This window comes from Silurus meridionalis, chromosome 6, assembly GCF_014805685.1.
Source record: "Silurus meridionalis isolate SWU-2019-XX chromosome 6, ASM1480568v1, whole genome shotgun sequence".
Lineage (NCBI taxonomy): Eukaryota > Metazoa > Chordata > Actinopteri > Siluriformes > Siluridae > Silurus > Silurus meridionalis.
Genome location: NC_060889.1, coordinates 9,446,369 through 9,467,914, shown reverse-complemented (window position 1 = coordinate 9,467,914; position 21,546 = coordinate 9,446,369). Strand labels below are relative to the sequence as shown.

Sequence of the window (21,546 nt, the reverse complement as noted above, 5' to 3'; positions counted from 1 at the left end):
TTAATATAAATAATATGCATGTTTTTAGAATTTATATGGTCATTTTTAAAGTTATTAATTAACAATGAGCATAATTTTAGCTATGTATTTTTATTTCCTTTGTAAATAATCGAATAGCCTGATTGCATTTATTACAGATAAAATCTGCTTGAAATTAATTAAATAGTGAATTCATAAATAATAATAATAATAGTAATAATAATAATATTATTATTTTATTTAACTTAAGGCAAACAAGTATTTGATCATCCAAGCAATTCTAGTTAGTAATAAAAAAAGGCCAGTTTCCTGTTTATTATAAAAATTTGCGCACCAAAGTTCTGATATGATTCAAAACCATTTACTTAACATCCCAATGGGTAAACATTTAGTCAACATTCAAAGTAGTTTACATGTTTAATGTAAAGAATAAAACGATTAACATAAGAAATAAATGTACATTCATGGACGTTATTCATTATTTTCCATGTTATCAACTAATGTTTTGTTATCATGCAATGGGGCTTCTGTGTTGTAATACATTGGGTTCTCGTATGAAGGTGCAGCAAGGCAAATGTTGGTTCTTCTGTGGTACATGTAAGCCAATCCAGCCAGTATGAACAGCACTGCAATCACCACAATCACAAACACACCAGCAAGGTTCCTATGTGTTACAGGCTTATCTATAAGAAAATGAGAAAATGGAACAATGAGTTGCACGATGCAGCATTATAACTTTGTGAAATAATAGGAATGAATGTCGTACATTTCATAAATCAATACTCCTGTGCAGTGAATTATTTGTTTCCATGATAAAAAAAATAATATTTATGACAGGAATTAAATTAGATTGGTTTAGCACCTGTTGGGTGAATCTCTAAAGGGGTGGTTGGCTTTGCAACTGCATTAAAAATAAAAAAGGAAAAATTGGTTTAAACATGAAGTACAATACATTGTCAATGCTATGAAGATCATCTATATAACAGAAGCAATTATGAATACAGATCCAACATTACTGAACAATAGCATTATAACTAGCATTAATGAACAAACTTTGCCTTAGTTTTGTTTTTACTTTCCAGCTTCTTTTCCAGAAATGGGGATGAATGCTTTGTCGGTTGTAATAGCTTAGGTTTGTTAATCAAAATAATATCATCAGCAAGAAATATGAGACAACTATAATATATAGAAGATATTTATATAAATATATATTGCTGACAACATATACATGTATATATATTTAAATATATATAGAAGTTAAGGAAGTGAAATTATATAAATATCTTCTATATATTATAGTTGTCTCATATTTCTTGCTAATAATATTATTGTTAAATTGTTAACTGACAAGGCTTATTTTTATAAACATGGTTCTTTGTCAGAATGATAGACTTGAAGCGGAAGTTCATGACCACAACATATGACATTGCTATTTGTAGTCAGCAGTAAAATGAGCAACACATAATGAGCCTACCTGTTCCACTCATAGTTACAGTCATAGTATCACAATTACTTATGTACCATGTCCTTAGATCACAAATATGCTGAAAGCGTTGCTTAACAAAATGTAAATGAAAATAATTTGAAGTAAAAGCGATGTTTATGACACAACATTTTTACATGCAGCACACTGCTCTGATGTAAATTACCCTTTGGTGTCTTGCAGATGAATGGTGAATGAGTATATAAGCAGTGTTGTTTTTCCCATTGTTTAGTTTGGGTGGAGATAAATGCACAGTCATGTTCGTATGACTCATACTCTGATGGTTCTCCCCAATTAGTGTAATCCACAACACTTTTGTCCAACCACAGCCAGTGGTCTGTAAGGTTAAAATGCAAACCCAACAGAGGATGTGAATTAAATTGTGAATCCAGTCAGCAGAATGCAAATTAAAACATCATGAAGAATCAGAAATAAAAATAATTGTAAATCAAAATCCTCAGGTTTCGAAAGCTATATATTTTCACACCAAAAAAATCGTTCCTACATTAAATGTATAAATATGATATATTGCAAGAATGTACGTTTCTTCCATTACCTGCATATGTCTTAAAAAGGCCTATTGAGAACTTTTCATAACCATTTCCAAGAAAAGTGATGTAATTCTCTATAAAATTGGCCTCTTTTGTATCTTCAATGCTGACAAGAGTGGCACCTAATAGAAAAAAAAATTGTGTTGACAAAATGTATTTCTCATCATATATAAAAAAATTTCAAGATGTGAAAAGGTAACATAAATAAACTAAAAAAAATATTATGCAACTTTCTTTACCTCTTGTTATACAAATTTGAGAGGCTTTACTCCATGATGTGCTCATAATCACAAATGCATAGCAGTGGCCTCTAAAAGGCACCCATGCCATCTTTGGTGCAATTTCATTTATTTCGGGGCACACACCAGGGTACTGCACTGGTGGAGCCGGAGCAATGTCTGTGGAAAAAAATAGAGAATGCAATTATTCCTGTGCATTCATCAAGGTTGCATCACCTACTTTTTTTGAGTTAAAAAAATATTAGTTTTATTTACATTAATATAAATATAATTTATACTATTTTTTTTTCTTGTTGAGTATTGCTTACCTGGTGATTTCTTACAAATGCTGTAGGATGTTTCATTGCAGTAAGCAGTTTTCCATTGGCCATCCACATCCACATAAACACATGGTTGGTTGCTTTTTGGTTCATTGTGGGCCCACCTCTCCATATTTAGCTGCCAGTTATCCATCCACAAAAAGTATCCATCTGTCTGCACACAACAATATATAGACATTTTTATTTCCTTTTATTTTCAAGTACTTCATCCTTCTCGTTCTTATTTGATTTTTTTGTGCTATACCTCCTGGCTGTTAAGGCCAATCCATAAGGGCTGTCCAAGTTTTGAGGTCTGCAGCTCAATGTATGCCTGAGCAAGATAGTCCCGAATGCTTGCCAGATGTGCACCCTCTAACTCACACTGGTGCTTGGCTTCATTCCAGGTCAAGTTCTTTTGCAAAATCATGTAAGAATCATTTCCAAGCTTCATAAATGTTGTGGGTATCTTTGTCGGGCTTGGTTCAATAAAGTGATCTGAATAGGAACAAAAATATATTATTTGCGCTTAATTAACAAAATGTACATAGAAAAAAATATATACAATGTATGTTTGAAATAATCTCAGAATGGTTTTATAGATTTACCAAGAGCTCGACTGCAAATAAATCCACTGGTTTTATTACAGTCTTTTGTTATCCACTTGCCCATTTCCATTTTTTGCGTATTTCCCATTGCAATACAAGTGTTTTCCTAAAAAAAAGAAATAAAAAGTAGCGAGGAAAATAAATATCATGCTTTATATAAGTTGGTAGGTAAATAAGTAAGTAGGTAAACAAATTAATAAATGTATAAATACACAAATACCTCTTCTCCCATTCGCCACTGTAATAAAAAAATGGATTGTTGTTAGCTATATTTCAATAAACGTTGCAAAGCATATATGCCTAATAAGGAAATTTCAACCTTAATTCCATTAACGTTAGGACACTAATTATAATGTAAAGAAAAACAGAATGCAATGTTTTGCAAATCTCATAAACCTATATTTAATTTTGAATACAATATAGAAAACTATATCTAATATTCAAACTGAATTTTTTTTTTTTTCCTTTTAAGGACAAAAAAATATTAGTTTAAATGTCTTGTCTTAAAAATGTCATGTTTTAAAAAAGTGTATTTATATATAAAGAAAAAAAGATTTAAATTCAGGAAATGTATTTTCACAGTACTTCATCATTTATAACTTCCTATGAATTGAGTATGTAGCCCACTTTTATCAGGAACTGTTAACATTTGAAGTTAGTTAGGCCATTCAGTAGTTTCAGCTGTGAGTCCCAAAGGCTGTGGTGAAGGCTAACAGGTTAACAACAGTCAGTATATATAATGTCTGTGGAGAGACCAGTTGCTGTAGTTTTGCTAAAATAATGTTATCAAATTTTTAAATAATACAATATTCTAGCTGCTGTAAAGTCCTGGGCCTTTATGTCATATTTTTCATTTTACAATGTGTCAAATGTCTTCAGTTTGTAAAAGTCTGGACTAAAGGTAGGCCAGGTTAACACCCAGACTGTTCTTCCCTGAAGCATCGCTGTTGTAATAGATGCAGTATGCAGTTTGCTGAAAAAAATGTTGTCTGGATAGAACCATATGTTGTTCTAATACCTATATACACATTTCATCATTAATAGTGTTTTTTAGGATGTGAATACTAATTTGTATAGAGTAAATGATAAACACTAAATCATTAAATATGCAAATGGTTAACTGAAATCAATTATTAGGAATAGCTTTTTTCAAGACCATGGTTAAATGTAACAATGCTCCAGCCAAATATCCTTTATTATGCTTTTAATATTATTTGCATGAACTCCTTCTAGTTGGATCCCACTGGTTTATCGCCACCAATTGCACAAATGAACGCTAAATATTACATCTAGTCTCATTCTACTTTCAGATCCTAACTGTGGGCAGTGGGATTCAGAACACGCCACATTCATATTTGTCATACGTGCACCATATGAACTTTTGTTTTGCAAAAGTCATTAGCATGAAGTGTTCTTTTTCTTTCACTGTTTTTTGAAACTACTAGTACATATATATTATATATATATATATATATATATATATATATATATATATATATATATATATATATATATATATATATGTATGTACTAGTAGTTTCAAAAAACAGTGAAAGACATAGAACACTTCATGCTTCATATTTATTTATTTATTTATTTAATTTTCAGGAATATTTTAATTGTAAGAATTTGTCCTCTTACTAAATATTCTTCTCTTGATGGTTGACCTTTAGCCCAGGCTGTATATCCAACAGTGCTCCCATCTGTCCATCTAAATCCTTTGTTTGCCAAGTTACTGAAGCCAATCCATAAATCTTCAGTTTTCTCACCAGTCGTTAAAATTAAAAAGGCTATAAACCCAAAAAAGAGGCATGAAAATAGGTCGCATGCATTCTCATTGTGACATTAATCAGTTACGTACAATGCACTGTATAATACTTTATATAACTATTCTGTTTGTCTATTACTGCTATGGGATAGTCAACAGCAAATAACAAAAATATGTTAACCCACAGAGTCTATTTTAATCCAAAGAAATATATAATTGTATGAGGAAGGATGTGAAGGAATTGAGTGAATAATAAATGAAAATCTACATGTGCTCATTGTCCCTTCCACCCGCCAGGACTGTTACAGTCAATTATTAAATACACTGTATTTATTAGAAAATGTATCTAATCTATAAGCACATATAAGTCTATTGGTGTGACATAAAATTTGTATCCCAAGCAGTAGTAAGTAACTAATATTTTCATTCTGGAATGAAGAGTAAGACATTGTTGCCATAATTACTCAAGTAGGTTCTACTTTATATAATGTTTTTTTCCACAATGTAACTATAAATATTTAAGCATAGAACAAAACATGGTCATTCAGCTTGGATGATTACAAAAATTAGTCCTGACCTTGCTGAAGGCTGCTTGTTATCGACGTGAGATCCCCTCCAAGATTTCTACAGAATGACCTGGCTTCAGTCCATGTTTTTAGCTCATGGCCTATTTTGTAACACTGTAAGTGAAGAAGCAAAATTGTTATGCATGTACCTAAAGAAGTTCATGTTCAAACATTCAGATTTTATTGTTTATAAAATCTTTTTCATATAGTACTTATTCATGTGTCAGTAACAAAGACATATTTAAAATATTAGATATATTAGATACTTTTATTATATTAAATACTTTCATACTTTATCTGTCTTTTGTATGGCCTATTAAAAATCACAATAATAAACAAAAATAACAAGTCTTCAACAGTACAAAATACAAAAAAACACTAAGAAATCTGATTAATTTAACTACATGACTGTTTAACTGAGAATAGAGTAATTTTATTGGAAATAGCACATGATCCAGAGCTTCTTCATTCGTACATAACTGAGCTCTAAATACAGCCCTTATTTGGGAAAACAAGAGATCAAATTCTCAATATATGTAGTCCAGATATCATCTATTTCTGTGCAATGCAATAAAAACAATAATTCATATAAAAATGTGTTTAATGTAAAGTATCATATACCTTTGTCTGAAATTTCACCCAGTCAGGAGCACAGCCCCCTCTGGGGCTTTCGGTTGGAGCAGCAGTGGAATTGACTTCGACAGAGCCACTTCGTTTACAGAAAAAATTGTGCTGTTCACCACAATTTACAGTCTCCCAGAGCCCTAAAAAAGATACTAACCTATTACTTTAGTTGTAGAATTTCCCAGACTGTTTCACAAGCAACATCATTTACACTAGTATAACACCAGATATAACATGTATGAACTAATTTTTGGAGACACTGGAACATTCACAACATTTTGTTCCTGTTGAACATCCCATTAGAGATTTATTCAACCTTTCTTTTAGAAAACCCTCTTCTTGGAATTTTACTGGAGCTTAATGCTATATTCTGAGGTGATTAGGTGTCCTCATACTTAGACACGCACACACACACGTTTATCTTTTATTTAAAAGACTGACTGACCTTGAGAAGAAGTTGTCTGTACACAGCGCTCCTCATTGTTCAAAAGAGCTGGCTGGTTTTTTTCCCATGCCTCAAATACAACTGGAGACCCGTCCATCCACCTTGTAGTGCATTACATTGTTAGTAATTTATTTTTAGTCTTGGTTATATATTTCATGTGCTGTAATGTCAGTAGATTTTCAACTTACGTGAACGATTTATCCAGATCAACTTTCAAGCCAATATAATAATTGCTATATTTTCCCTAAAATAAATAAATCATAAATATATTTAAAGAAGATATGAAAAAAAAAAACCCAAAACAATGCAAAAGAGAAGTTGCACAACAAAAGCAGTTTATAGATATGTACAGTGTAGGGCCATAATATCACACAGCTCTCTATTTGCAAAATTACCTGATGCCACAGAAATATTCTTTCTTCCTCATCATTGATGACCACAAGATCGCCATGTCTTTGCTTACAGAACCAGCGTGCTTCTTGCATGGAGACATATCTGTGTTCACTGATATAATACTGATTACCATTGAATATTATCCAGCCGTCATCTGTTTTATTATAGGCTATAAACACAGGGAGAAGAAGAAGACAGGAAACCTCACTATCACTGGTGATTAAAAAAAATAAAACATGTACAAATATACAAAAGTAAGTTTTTGAAAAAAGATTTATGTAGATTTACTTTTAGTTGTGATTTCCACTTCTTTCGGTGTAACGCCTAAGGAATAAAAACAGAGCACATATTTCTCTACTGAATTCACAATCATATTTTATTATGGTTAACAAAATCTAAAACACTACCAAAAATTTTACGTGACATCAAATATACTGTGCAGTGTGTCTTTTTTTTGCGGCATTTAGCAGACATCCAAAGATTTTATGAAAGTTAAAATGATTAACAGATATCAACAATTATAATGTTGCTGTTTCAACAGCGTTAGCACAAGAAAAGGAAAAAACGAAGCGGAGTGCTTTTGCCACATTTTTGCAGTGGTAATGGACATTTATAGCATTTCGAATATATCACCAGTCAGTCAACCACAAAATAGAAGAGCGCCAATAATTGCAGTGGCTGTTTGATTATTTGTATTTCTGACAAAAATATATTTGTAGTTTTAGCTAACTGGTTGTTACTGCATTGTAGCTCAGCTACTTTTTGGCACACACTTTATTTTTGGTGAACACTGCTTTTACTTGGAAGAAGAGACAAGAATTAAACAGAGGTGCAAACCAATAGCCATGAAAGATTTAGAAGTCACAAAAAACAAACCGGTTCTTTCAACTTTCCTTGTATCTTAACATTAATAAATGCTGCGATCAAGCGTATATACTGAGCAACTCCCTTAGCTGAAGCCATACAGCATATTCTTATATAGGTGGTTGACAAAAACTAAAACTAAACTATTTCAAATTAATAAAAAAATGTTACCAACATTTATAGAAACTTTGTATCTTCCCTTCTATTCAGAACAAATCATTTAACTATTTTTGGAATTAATTCTACTTGCTGGACTGAATAATTAAATATTGAATTTATTTTTATTTAATAATATTAAAACTACTACTTTTATTAAATACTATTTGAAATAAATTTTTATTGCACATTTGACAATAAATATTGTCCTAAATCAGCTTTACAGAAATTATTAGATTACAAATATACCTTTTTAATTCGTAGTCTCAAAATGTATCCCTAATGAGTAAACCAGAGATTACAGTGGTAAGGAAAAATTCCCTGAGATGGTATAAGGAAGAAACCATGACAAAGAGGAAAGAGAAGCTGTAAAGATGGAAAGGCTGGTTTTGGATCTATGATGATCTCAAATGTTGAGCTATTTTATGAGTTGCTCAGTAGCTCCTAGTTCTATAATCACAAATGACTGTATAAGACTGTAGAAAGGACATTACTCATAATCTTACATTCCAGTGCTCATGTTAGTTCTCACTTTCCAGTGTTCTGTATTGTTTGTATTTATAATCACACTCTTGATGTCACCCAAATGAGGATGGGTTCCCCTTTTGAGTCTGGTTCCTCTCAAGGTTTCTTATAATAGTTTGTGACTTGAAATTATTGATAGAAATAGATTTTAAAATAATTTTAAAATATTGTAAAAGATTTTTTTACCTCTTTGAATCTGACAAAACCAGTCTTTTCTGTCTTCACAGTGTACATCATTCCATTCTGATCTTTTTGACCACCACCAAAAAGTAATTTCAGCACAGTTTTCCATATTGTTGTAATTGTTGGGTTCATCGTCTTGCCAGTTCTCAAAAGTTGTCTGAAAAAAAAAGACAGAATTAAAGTTAAATGTGAAGCTCATACAAGCCTATGCCCTAAGATTTGAATATTCAGAAATGAGTTGCAGATTATAAAGCAAACAATACATACAGAGGATCCATCGCTCCATACATAGCCAACAGAGGGATCCTGAATGCTGTATCCAATCCATGCTCCACGGGTACTAAAGATATCAAAATGTATTTAATGATTGCACCTTCTTAATACAGCAAACTCAAAAGGGTTATCATATTGTTGAAAAATAAGTGACTTTGTTTCATTTTGGTTTGTATTTTGGTTTAATTTCAGGTAGTTTAAAGCTTATTTAGAATTTTCAAAATGAACCACACATTGTGCCCATATAAAAGCACACTCTTCAACAGAGTGTAAAGGAAGCATCTTTGATACGTAAATCTCTCTACACTACACCTGAGCCAATCTTTAGAAAGGCTTTGGCTCACCAGCAAAATATCTCTTGCTAAGAAATGAAAAAGGTAATGTTTTTCAAGTTTGGAATACACTTAACAAATCTGGGCACATGGCCCTCCGCTTCCAACATTTTTACTGCTCTAATGTGTTAATCATAATAAGATGATCTTGACTAAATTGAAAAGTGAGTTAGAAAGTAAGTAAAAAAATTGCATTCTTACAAGATATTTTGAAGCTGGTACAAATCAGAATCACTGTGGATACTCAGCAGATCACCCCCAAGTTCCCGGCAGAAGCTGAGTGCTTCAGACCAGGTCTTTTTTTGGTTGTCTTCCATTTTAAATAGCTTTAAGCAAAAAACAACAGGTTTCACTAGCCAGGAATTGGTTACATCTAAGTATGATTAAACGTATTATTTTTCTGATTTAAAATTGTCTAAATACCCACACAACTGGCACATGGGCTAATGCTTAACCTTTATATACCGTTATACAGATGTCTCTGTCCCTAACTGGAACCCATTCATCGCTGCAATTGGGAGGAGCGATAGTTGTGGGGGCCAAGGTAGTGACAAAATCTTCAGCCATTCGTTTACAGATATATTTTTCTTTATTAGCACAACTCAGCACATCCCATAATCCAGCAAATGTTCCTGTGGTAAAGCCGACACAGCCTTGTTTCCGCCCTATAGTTTGAAGATTGTAATAGCATGCATGATTAGCTTTGTAGCAACTGATTTCACCAGCATTAACTGTATACTGGAGCAATATCTAACAGTATCTTCAATTACATTTTATATTTATGCATTTACCTGGCATTCCAGCATTAAAATGTGTGTATAAAACTTTTTGATTGTTAGTCCACGCAAAAGTGTGCTGATTCTTGATGTTAGATAGCCCAATCCAGAAGTGCTTCTCTGGTCGCATCCCTACCAGGCTGACCAGAAAAGCATTTTCAACTCTGCAAAGATACGAAATACATACAGAAATAAATAAAGGATGCTCGAGGAAAAAAAAAAAGGTATTTTCTATGACAAAAAAAAAGCTCTGACTTGTTTGTGATGTCAACCAAATTAGAATCAGTTTTCCCACATGTCTGTTTGGCCTCCTCAAAGGTTTTAGTCTCTGTTCCTATGAAGTAGCAGTAGTACCCATACCTGGTCCAACCCTTAAATTAAATTGATTATTAGCAGTAGATTAATTGCCAAAAAAAAATACAAAAAATGGCAGCTTAAAAAGCAAACCAAACACTTACAGGCTTGCAGCCAGGACTTGTGACAACTGTGTCATTTGTGGATGGCCTTGAATTAGCATCTTTCTTACAGATGAATCCATACTTGTTTTTACAGATTTCATCAGCCCACTTGCCCTCCTAAAAAAAATATACATTTAATAAACATCTCCTTATAGTACACAAACTAATTTGTACCATGCACTAAGCCCTGCACAAAGTATATGTTGAATAGCATGTTGTAAATAATATTGTTGAAGTGGATGTACCTCTCCTCTTATCAAAACACAGTCCTGTTTGTTGTCAGCATTGTGGCTTGGTTCATTCTTCTCCCATGAGACGAATAGGACATTGGAGTGGTCGCTCCACTCAAATAACATCGCAGTCTTGAGGTCATTTAAGCCAATCCACAACTCATCCGTTTTTACTGTTTCATTTGGTGAAATAAAATATTTTAGTGAATGAAATGACCAAAACGATCACAACAATATCACACGCTATTCATTTGACACAAATGGTTCTCTTTGGACAGTGTAACCTGTGTCAAAATATCCTGTGAAAGCCTGACACTGCGTGTAGAACTCAAATGAAACTATAGGTTCCGGCCTCCTATAGGCTTAAATGTCAGATTTAGGAACAATTTGTTCAATTTGTTTAATGTGTTCCAGTTTTCTGAATATTTTCTTATTTGGCGCTTGCTGATTTCTACCCCCAGGAGAGTATATAAATTGAATTGATAAATGCAAGTGGATAATGTACAATTTTCTAATGACTAAATGCGTCTGTAATTCTGTAAGTCTGTAATGTTTTTTTTTTTTCTTCCATAATTAGTAGTGGATCACACTGAATAAATGACATAAAATTATGTAATACTGGGATGCATCTGCATAAGAACTTACAGTATCCAAGTTGTGAAATGGCAAAGCTTTGCTCCTCTACATTGAGAATGCTCAGAAGATCTCCACCATCGCGCCGACAGGCATCTCTTGCCTCCAACCATGTTTTTTTGTTGCGATTAAGATAGTAGCAGTGACCTAAGTAAGGAATCCATGGTCTGGGGCAAGATCCTGTGTGCACCACTGCACAAAATGACATGTAAAACAGCAGGCCAAGCAAAGACAAACTATGTTTTAGGAAATAAATAAATTTATATTAAAGACAAATATTACCTGGTGGAATAGTTGTAGTGGAGAGGTCTTTTTGGCAGATATACCCATGTTTCACTGAACAAACATCAGTGGACCATTTGGAATCAGATTCCTGATTTATCGCCCCACAGCTATGACCCAGTAGAGTTGATGGCTGCCCTTTTTTTTCAGAGCAAAAAAGAAGAATTAATGAATGAATTCACAGATTAAATGTATTATGGCAAACATGGTATTTTGTATTTTGCAGCGAAATACTCACCACTGAGCCAGTTCAAATAACGTAATGGTTTTCCGTTGACCCAGTGCCATCCACTTGATGTGTCTAAACTGTTTAAACCTGTCCACAATGCTGGGCCATTCCCCTGAATCAAACCTATTTAAATAAAATCATTTTTTTTTATGGCAAAACCATGGCTAAAATATATTACTTTGACTTTTCAATTATTTTGATGTGTCCGTTTCTGTACTGGAAAAAACACCTAGTCTGAAGTAAACGTGAGTGGACTGATGAGATTAAATGTGACAGAAGAATGTATGTAAGATGGAGAGAAGATGTTACCACACTGCATCACACCCACAGTTAAACATGGAAGTGGGAACTTAATAATGTGGGGTTGTTACTAAGCAAGGAATGTTGGAAAATTATTCCAGGTAAAAAGAATACTGAAACAACATGGCTACAATTTACAATTTTACTATATAAAAGACAGTGACCTAAAGCATTGAATTAAACTAAAGCATTGAACTGAACTAAAACTCACACACACACACACACACACACACACACACACACACACACACTGAACTGCCCCAGATCTGAACCCAAACACACACTCATACTCATTTCACACATCCATGTCTTCAGTACCACCCATATTATATTATTTTATTATTTCACCACTGTTTACATGCTGTTTTTGCACATCCATTTGACTGCTGCTATTGTTTTGCACAAACCTTTATGTTTACATTTTGTGTTTATTTACAAGGACACTCCTGTATCCAGTTTTCTCTTGCACACTGCACTGTATAATACACAGAATATACTGAAATATGCAGGTTTACTGGCGGCGCTATTTTGTGTTTTGTGTATTTATCCTACACTGTCTTGTGTTGTTTTTTGCAACAGGTTGCACATGATGCTCTTTATGTGGCGTGGACAACTTACTTTAGTTCTTAGCGCTATGCTTTTTTTGTTATGTAGTTTTATGTTGTTTTATGCTGTTTTATGTAGAATCAGGGTTGTGGAGGAGCAGTGTCTCATTTTACTGTGTACTGCATCGACTATATCAGGTTAAAATGACGATAAAAGCTTCTCGACTTGACTTGTACGTTAAAGCTCTGTAAGCTTTGTTGAGACAGCAAACAGTAAGCTGGGGTATTATCTATCATAAAATTGCCTGTCCAGTAACCACACTTTAATCCTATTTAGCTGCTCCGGAATGAGTGCATGATCAGAAACTACCTGAAATGAGGGCTTGCTCATGGGCCTCAGTGAAGCTCATCAGGTCTCCCCCCTGCTGCTGACAGCTTTGCCTGGCCTGATACCAGGTAAGTGCAGAATCTTTGTTTATCTGGTAATAGCTGCCTGTCAGAGGGTTCTTGGTCCAGAATTCATCTGAAAACAGATTAATCTGTATATATATATATATATATATATAGTAATTGTGTAACTGTGTGAAGTAATATAACTGTACCTATTTGACGTGTTGGGCAATAACCCCAGAGCTGATTATTTTCATAAATACTTTCGATTGCACACCACGGATGTGGAGAGTCCTCTCTCGTGCAGGCTGCATACCATTTATTTTTGTAGCTGAATGGAAAATTGCATGGACGACCAAAACCATTTCCTCTGAGTGAATATAATTCTGTGGATACACAGAAAAGAGTAGCTGTTGCAATTTCTCTCAATAGTACTTTTTAAATTGTAGATTTACAATAGAATATTTTACAATTTAGTAGGTATATATAGTCTCTAAGTCTGTAATTATGGACTACTGCGTATACAGACTTAATGTAGTGTACAATCTTTTGTATGGTAGAAATACATATAACATTTTATTTTAGTGAAATATATTCAATAAAAGGTGTGTTCTTTTCCCCACAAAAACATCATATTAAAGTGATATTAAAGTGTTAAATTCTTTACATGAAACCATGAACTAGAAATAGTCTTGTTTACAAGTGCATTTTAGTTGAAAATAACTAAGAAAGTTTAGAAAACAGCTACAGAAAAGTACAAAGTATTATCATTTTAGTTTAAAGCATTAATACTGTAGTTTCTACCAGAATCAACATTCCAAGGAGCAAATCAGTCAAATCAGCCTTCACAAAGACTAAACTCAACATGATTAATTAACGATGCTATTTGTGCAGGATTTAATGTTTACTTGACTGAAAAAAAGCTTTAAAGCTTTCATGCAAAAACAAAACAAGAAATACTTCAAATAAATAATCATTATTAGTCAACTATCAAATCAGTTTCAGTGTCTGTGAACACATGAGAATTGAGCTCTGAAACCATGCCCTATTTTTTATGCAGTCGTATGAAGTGAAAATAATTTTATAGTTTGTGTGTTTGCAAATTGATAGCAAATTTAATCCAGAAAAAAAAGAATGAAGAATTTAGTACAGAATGTAAGGCATATTTACAGAGCCACTTATCTATTTGTTTTAGTGTAATACCTTGATATGGTTGAGAGCAAATGTTGTCTGTTGTTCCATGGATTGTCCACTGGCTCTTGTCATTCTGATTTTTGGACAGTGTCAGAGAATAAGTTTCTCCTTGAAGGGACAAGTACAATGACTCGTTCTTCACACTGAACTGAGAATTGTTCCTGCATTGCCATTTTTGGAGGTCATGTTTAGCATTACAGATGTACCACTGCAGTTTATTACCCTCCTTTTTGCTCCCAATGCCAAGGCATTTTTTCTGTGCAACATTAAAAATTCGGTCCTCAGACGTCCAGAGAAACTGCTGTTTTTGGCTAAAAGGGTTACACATGTCTAACCATTGCAGGTTGTCTGTCAGGCATCTATTCTTATGTGCATTGTAGATCAAAAAAAATCCATCTGTGAAATAAAAACAGTAGCACAATATATCTTTGTATGTTTTGTCCTTTGTTTACATTCTTTTTTTTTTTTTTTTTTTTGCAGTGTTGCTACAGTTGATAAATTTTGCATCATGTAATTTAATACAAGTTAAAAGTGAAGTACGTTAGACTGTTCATTCAATTTAATAACCATTGCGTCTATGAATTTATAATAGATATGTGCTTTTAGGACTTTAAATAAATGCTTTATTTATTTTAATTTAATTAACATTGTGATTATAATTTAAAGTAAGAAGCAATTTACCTGCATGAGCAAAAAAATGAGATATCTGAAGCAGCAGTACAATAACAGTAGTTATTTTCATCCTCTTGGCTTTCATCAGCTTTTCCAACCATACACAAGCTAATTCCTCTGTCAAACCTGCCTTTGTCCAAGTTGCAGAATGTCAGTTTGGCACCAGTGACTGTTTTTCTAGCAGAGCACACATCTTATGACACATGTATTTCTCGTGACTGATTTCATCATAAAACCATTTGGCTTCAGGGAAGACGACAAAACTTAATGAATTCCTGGTTATTGCACAAATAGTTGTTTTAATTGCAAATTCTACCTTTTATCAGTTACAAGAATTGGAATACATGGAATACATCGGTAAATAGAATGAGTGCAAACACACACACACACACACACACACACACACACACACACACACACACACACACACACATATATATATATATATATATATATATATATATATATCTCACAAAAACACAGTTGTGCAAAAGTTTTAGGCATTTGTGAACACTTTAAGTAAGAATGCTTTCAACAATATGTTGTGTTGCCTAACACCATTGCCTGCAAAACATCAATTCTTCTAGGTATACTTGCAATTCTATGTACAGTTTTTAATGGAACTCGGTAGGTAGGTTGTTTCAAACACCTTGGAGAATTAACCAGATATTTGTGGATGCAGGCTGCCTCAAATCCTTCTGTCTCTTCATGTAATCCCTGACAGACTTGATGATGCTGAGATCAGGACTCTGTGGGGGCAAAACTAATACTCTTTAATTGAATTTGTAGAAATGAAGCCCCAAACTTGCAGGAAACCTCCACTATGCCTTACTGTTGCCTGCAGACACTCATTATTGTATTGCTCTCCAACACTTCAGCAAAATACTTGTCTTTTGCTGTAGCCAAATAAAAAACTTAGTAATAGATTTTGGCTGCTCCTCACCAAGGTTAAGCCCCCTACACAGCTGGTCTGTTTCAGTTATTGACTGTATTTCAACCAAAATACAAAATTGATAATCTTTAGCACCTGCTTGCTATATTTGGTTAATCATACACCTGACCGTGATCCTACAATATTCCTGAATTTATGCAAGTGTATAAAGTGTGCAAATGAAAGAATTGAAAACCAAGGCTGGCCACACCAAAAATTATTTAGATTTAAATATTATTTATATATATATATATATATATATATATATATATATATATATATATATATATATATATATATATATATATATATGTACAGTCAGTAATGCAAACCAAAGCTCTTTCACAGGAAAACAGTGATAAAATGTGTCAAAAGTTCTTTCACAGGAAATGTGGAAAAAAAACATGGGCATGTACTTCCCCTTTTCCAAGACTTGCAAAATGTAAAAAGTGCTGAATTAGCAGCATGACAGAAAAATCCACTAAATTAAAAGGACTGATAAATGCTACACTTTTATATCCCAATAGTGCAGTGAATTTACGATTACAATTAAACAGATTGATTTCTTCTAAACACTGGAGCATTCAACATCAATAAGAACAAGGGCATATTTAGTTATAGTTGTTTGAGGATGTGGACATTGCAGTTCACCTAAACACTCTATAACCGTGATCCTCCATCTTTGACAATTTGTCTAAAAAACGTATTCACAAAAGGTTTCCACAAATAGTCTTTACTATTTAAGGTGCCCACTACTAACCTGCATCTTTTGACTGAAATAAGACATGGAATATAATAAAGCACAAAAAAGTTCACAAACCATTCATTGCTTTATATAATCAGTAGTGTTTTTTTTTTTTTTAATCAAAGAGGGATTTGACTAGGAGCCAATGTAGAATAGACTTTTGCTATTGCTGCTGGAGTCAGTGGTCACACTGAGGTCATTTACTGTTGATCTTGATGAAACAAAAATACCATTCAGAGATGCTATGCAATAAGGAAGCTACATGTGGTCCTAGTAAAAGTATTTCTGTCATATCAAAATTCAGTAAAAGGAAGTTTAAAAAAAAATCCACTGTCTAATATTGTTTACCCAAAACTATTAAGATGATGTTATAATTTTAACAATAACATTTGTTTTGCAAGAGTTTACAGAAGTCTAATCATTTGTTGTGAAAAGCACACATTTTTTAAGGACCTTTATATACAACTTTTCTATCAGCAAAAACAGAATGCTGATGACCAGTCAATTTATGATTCATTTATTCTGAGGAACTGTAGATTTGTGTGTGAACTATGTTTTTTGAAACATAGTCTGCTTTCAGTTCCACATTAAAGAAATTACAAAAGAAGGTTTCAAATTTTTTTTTTTTAGATAGAAAGCTCTGCCCATGTCACCATGATGTCAAACAATCAAAATTGTACTCTGAAAACCACACTGTTCCCAAATTGCAGTTCTTGCAGAACATATTTTTCTTGTTATTTCAAACTTGTGCATATCAATCCCTGTTCATAATATATCTGATTTAAAACAGTTTGAACAACGAAGGTCAAATAGAGCCTACTCTTAATGTACTTGAAAGAATAATGTCAAATGAAAAAAAATTATATAATGCTATACTTTTTGTCTGATTTTGATGTGAGCACTATCTGAAAACCAAAGACCTGTTTCTGGTATAAGTCATTAATTACAATGCATCCATACAAACTTAATCACATCAATGAATCACTTTAGTGCAAAAGCTGATAAGAAGGCCCTCTTTTTTTTTTTACCTTTGGTTAAGATTTTACTGATTTCACAAAGTCCAGCTGTACAATGTTTTTGCATACTGAAGGGTGCAAGGAAGTATACCTTTGAACCAAATCTGTTGGCATGATTTTTTTTTTGTTTGGTATTTGGTCCCAAATACTGTGCACATAAATCATGATAGCAATGTCCATGTGAACATAGTTTTGCAATCTTGCAAGGCAGAAGGTCTTGTTCTTTTTTATTTCCTTCCTGAATAACTTCCAGCACTCTCTATCCTCTTGCACTTTTTTTTGTAAAGGTTTTTGGTTCAAAGGTGACAAGGCAACAATATTCAAACCATAAAGTACGCTCACAGACTTAACATGCAAACATATTCAATGGATTGTATATTCATTAAAACATAAAAAAAAAGAAGTAAAAAAATGTACATGTATGTATGTATGTATATATATATATATATATATATATATATATATATATATATATATATATATATATATATATATATATCTCTTCTTCGCTTCTCCCATTTGGGGTCGCCACAGCGGATCATCCTTCTCTATACCCCACCCATGTCCTTTACATCTGCCTCTTTTACCCTAACCACCTGCATGTCTTCCCTCACCACATCCATTAACCTCCTCTTTGGCCTTCCTCTTTTCCTCCCTCCTGGTGGCTTCATCGTCAGCATTCTTCTACCGATATACCTCATGTCTCTCCTCCGCACATGTCCAACCATCTCAATCGAGCCTCCATTACCTTGTCTCCAAAACGTCTTCTCTCCAGCATATATCTCGACCTCTCCAGGCTCTTCTCAACCTTCCATCACCACTGCAAACAGGAAAGGGCTGAGAGCCGATCCTTGATGCAATCCAACCTCCACCTTGAACCAGTCTGTCGTTCCTACTGTACACTTCACTGCTGTCACACTATCCTCAAAACATGTCCTGCACCACCCTCAAATATTTGTCCGACACACCGGACATCCTCATACAATACCACAACTCCTCTCTTTTGGCACCCTGTCGTACGCTTTCTTTAAATCCGCAAACACACAATGCAACTCCTTCTGACCTTCTCTATACTTCTCCATCAACATTCTCAAAGCAAATAATGCCTCTGTGGTACTCTTCCTCGGCATAATACCAAACTGCTGCTCACAGATGGTCACCTCTTCTCACAGCCTGGCTTCCACTACTCTTTCCCATAACTTCATGGTGTGACTGATTAACTTTATTCCCCTGTAGTTACTACAAGTCTGCACATCTCCCTTATTCTTAAAGATCGGTACCAGCACACTCCTTCTCCATTCCTCAGGCATCCTCTCACCTCTCAAAATTCTGTTAAACAATCTTGTTAAAAACTCCACTGCCATCTCTCCTAAACATCTCCATGTTTCTACCGGTATGTCATCGGGTCCTACCAACTTTCCACTCTTTGCCACTTCCATACCAGTAAATACAAGCAGTACCACTGGCTTACAGACTATGAGGAGCGGTGCAAATAATGAGTATGCATCTCATGCAGGTTGTATGTATCTCATGCGTGGCTGGACGCCTCGGCCACGTCTGCTTGACTTTCCCCTCTATTGCGCTCCTGGGAGTTCTGAAAAGAGTTATGGAAGCTATGGCTGTGGCCCCTGAGGGGGCACAGTTTTTAGCAGCTGGACTCTCTACTGAGGTAGTGGAGACCATCCTCCATTCCAGAGCTCCCTCCATGAGGATGTTGTATGCCGCTAGATGGTGGTGCTCACACCACGTGGCACCACGTGGTGTGAGCACCACCAGTTAGACCAAGTTCCTGAAATGGAACGTCTCTACGTTACGTATGTAACCCTAGTTCCCTGGGGGAACAAGATGCTGCGTCAACAGGCCATACTCCCTGCATCCCTGCGGGGCTTACCTTCTCTTTTTCCAGAAGCTAATGTTGCTCCATCACTCACCCATTTTGTAACTTTCTGGTTTTCTCGACGTTGCTAGCCGATGACGTCACGACTTGCCTATTGGGCGGATTTCACACGTGATTCAGAGCCTGGACAACGTAAAGCCTTCCCAAAGCGTTTTGATGCAGCGTCTCATTCCCCCAGGGAACTAGGGTTACATACGTAACCTAAAGACATACATTGCTCTAATCTATGGTGGATTATTGTCATACCTGCCACCTGCATTTCTTCAATATTTCCCTTTTTTTGGGTAACAAAAGTGTTAATAAAAGCCTTTAAAAAAATGTTTAAGGTCTAAAAGTGGTAGTTGGTTAGGTGGTCGGATGAGTATATAAGAATTGGCACATCTAGCAAAAAAAGTGCCTTTCTTTCCCATAATAATGAAACGCTTTTCATTCCCACAATATTGTCTTCCTCTTTCTCACCAGCCTGGCAGAACTGGTCTGGCAGTAAGGCAAGTTTGCAGTAATGCAATTAATAATTTTTCTTAGAAGCCTGGATTTCCTTTTTAGCAATTCCGGTCGCATATAGCGTTTAGTAGAATAATAATTTTATTATCACATTTACCCTCATTGCTACTAAGCCTGGTATTTTAGACTTTCACAGTAACTAAATATTTATGTGCTATCGTCACATATGTGCATGAACATATACATCTATACATAAAAAAAAAAAAAAAAAAACCACACCTTACAACATCAAACTTTGCTAAAGATTCTGAAACAATTTAATTGAATTCAGTTGAATACAAAGTATTTTACTGCCTTGCCTGATACTGCCAATGCTAAATAACTTGTTTTAGGTCTATTATACTACATAATTCTGTATAATAGACCAAAAAAAAATGCACACCAGTAATCAGTCAGAGCAAAGGTCATAGCAGTGTGTGCGTGTCTATGTGTACCTTAGCCTATTACACGCTAGAGATTCAGGTACCTGTTTAAAATGTCACCCAAATCAGAAAGATATAAAGTGAACTGTAAACTCTGTATGTTCAAACAACAAAAATGATTAAAAAAATAAAATAAAATAAGGATATCTGTGGCACTGAAGAGAATAATGGAATTTGCAGAGTCACTTCCCCATTCAAAGTTTCCCTTCCTTCATTTATTGTAAGAGCAAACAGCTTGCTTGGTGCCAGCATTTTTTATTTTTTTTTTTACCTTTTTTGTGAGGGGAAATGATGGTGATGATAATCCCGGTTGTAACACTTGTGTAATCATGTTCCACAGAACAAAGTTGAATGAATATGTTACCCTCAACCTCAACTGTGTGTGTGTGTGTTTACAACTACAAAGACAAGGACAGTAATATTTCAGGTGAATGAGTGTGCAGTGGACTCTTGCAGCAAAGCATTATTAAGATTAGAGATTGTTTAGATAAAGAGTTTGGTCATAGAGACATATGCATATGCTCAGTGTCCTTCTCACTACTCTGTGCTCAGAATGTCAGCCTTGTTCTTTTCACTGCTTGGTAAGGCAAAATGGCTTTGTGTGCTTTGATGTATATTTTTGATGTCTAGATTTTAGAAGGTATTCTTAGCCAAAATTCACAATGCTTGAAATAAATGATCAAATAATATATATATAAGGTGTAGATTTCTTGCTTATTTTGTAAATAACAGTTGGGTTACATAAAGGAGATAAAGATATGATATAAATATTCATACACTTCAAACAGCAAAAAAAATAAAAAATGGGTTAGTAATATGTAAATTGAGTTCAAACACATTATCAATGTTTTTAATCCCAGCTCCATAATCTTGGTATAACTAGCAGGCTCATTGTTATATATGTCAAGTGAAAGTGTTTTATTCATACTTATAAATCTTCTAGATCTCTGGCAACTGAAAGTCATTTGTATCTGTAGGTGAAAGCAATTAATATCAGCAGTCTACTATAATGGATCAGGACTACAGGTCCAATCAAT

General features: G+C 34.2%; 2 protein-coding genes across 2 annotated transcripts in view; one reads left to right on the top strand and one right to left on the bottom strand.

The window, feature by feature from the left end:
• Window positions 1–324: 324 nt before the first annotated feature.
• Window positions 325–15,167, bottom strand: mrc1b (mannose receptor, C type 1b). Its single transcript, XM_046850780.1, has 31 exons — window positions 15,004–15,167; window positions 14,332–14,718; window positions 13,341–13,514; window positions 13,109–13,261; window positions 11,903–12,016; window positions 11,665–11,802; window positions 11,395–11,574; window positions 10,765–10,922; window positions 10,520–10,636; window positions 10,317–10,432; window positions 10,077–10,225; window positions 9,751–9,950; window positions 9,487–9,611; window positions 8,948–9,020; window positions 8,684–8,837; window positions 7,241–7,276; window positions 6,955–7,121; window positions 6,748–6,803; window positions 6,560–6,660; window positions 6,112–6,254; window positions 5,502–5,604; window positions 4,798–4,946; window positions 3,377–3,394; window positions 3,157–3,262; window positions 2,817–3,046; window positions 2,561–2,726; window positions 2,253–2,411; window positions 2,019–2,135; window positions 1,629–1,799; window positions 842–880; window positions 325–662 (listed from the first exon to the last, which is right to left on the bottom strand). The coding sequence occupies exons 1-31, from the start codon at window positions 15,077–15,079 to the stop codon at window positions 451–453; spliced, it is 4,287 nt and encodes a 1,428-aa protein (XP_046706736.1). The 5' UTR covers window positions 15,080–15,167; the 3' UTR covers window positions 325–450.
• A 5,795-nt stretch (window positions 15,168–20,962) lies between these two features.
• The window catches only part of si:ch211-106h4.4 (MAM and LDL-receptor class A domain-containing protein 1), a 47,345-nt gene continuing 46,761 nt past the window's right edge, over window positions 20,963–21,546 (top strand). The window contains exon 1 of the mRNA XM_046850779.1: window positions 20,963–21,090. Coding sequence (XP_046706735.1) covers window positions 21,063–21,090 — 28 coding nt within the window. The 5' untranslated portion in view covers window positions 20,963–21,062. The remainder of the gene's footprint in view (window positions 21,091–21,546) is intronic.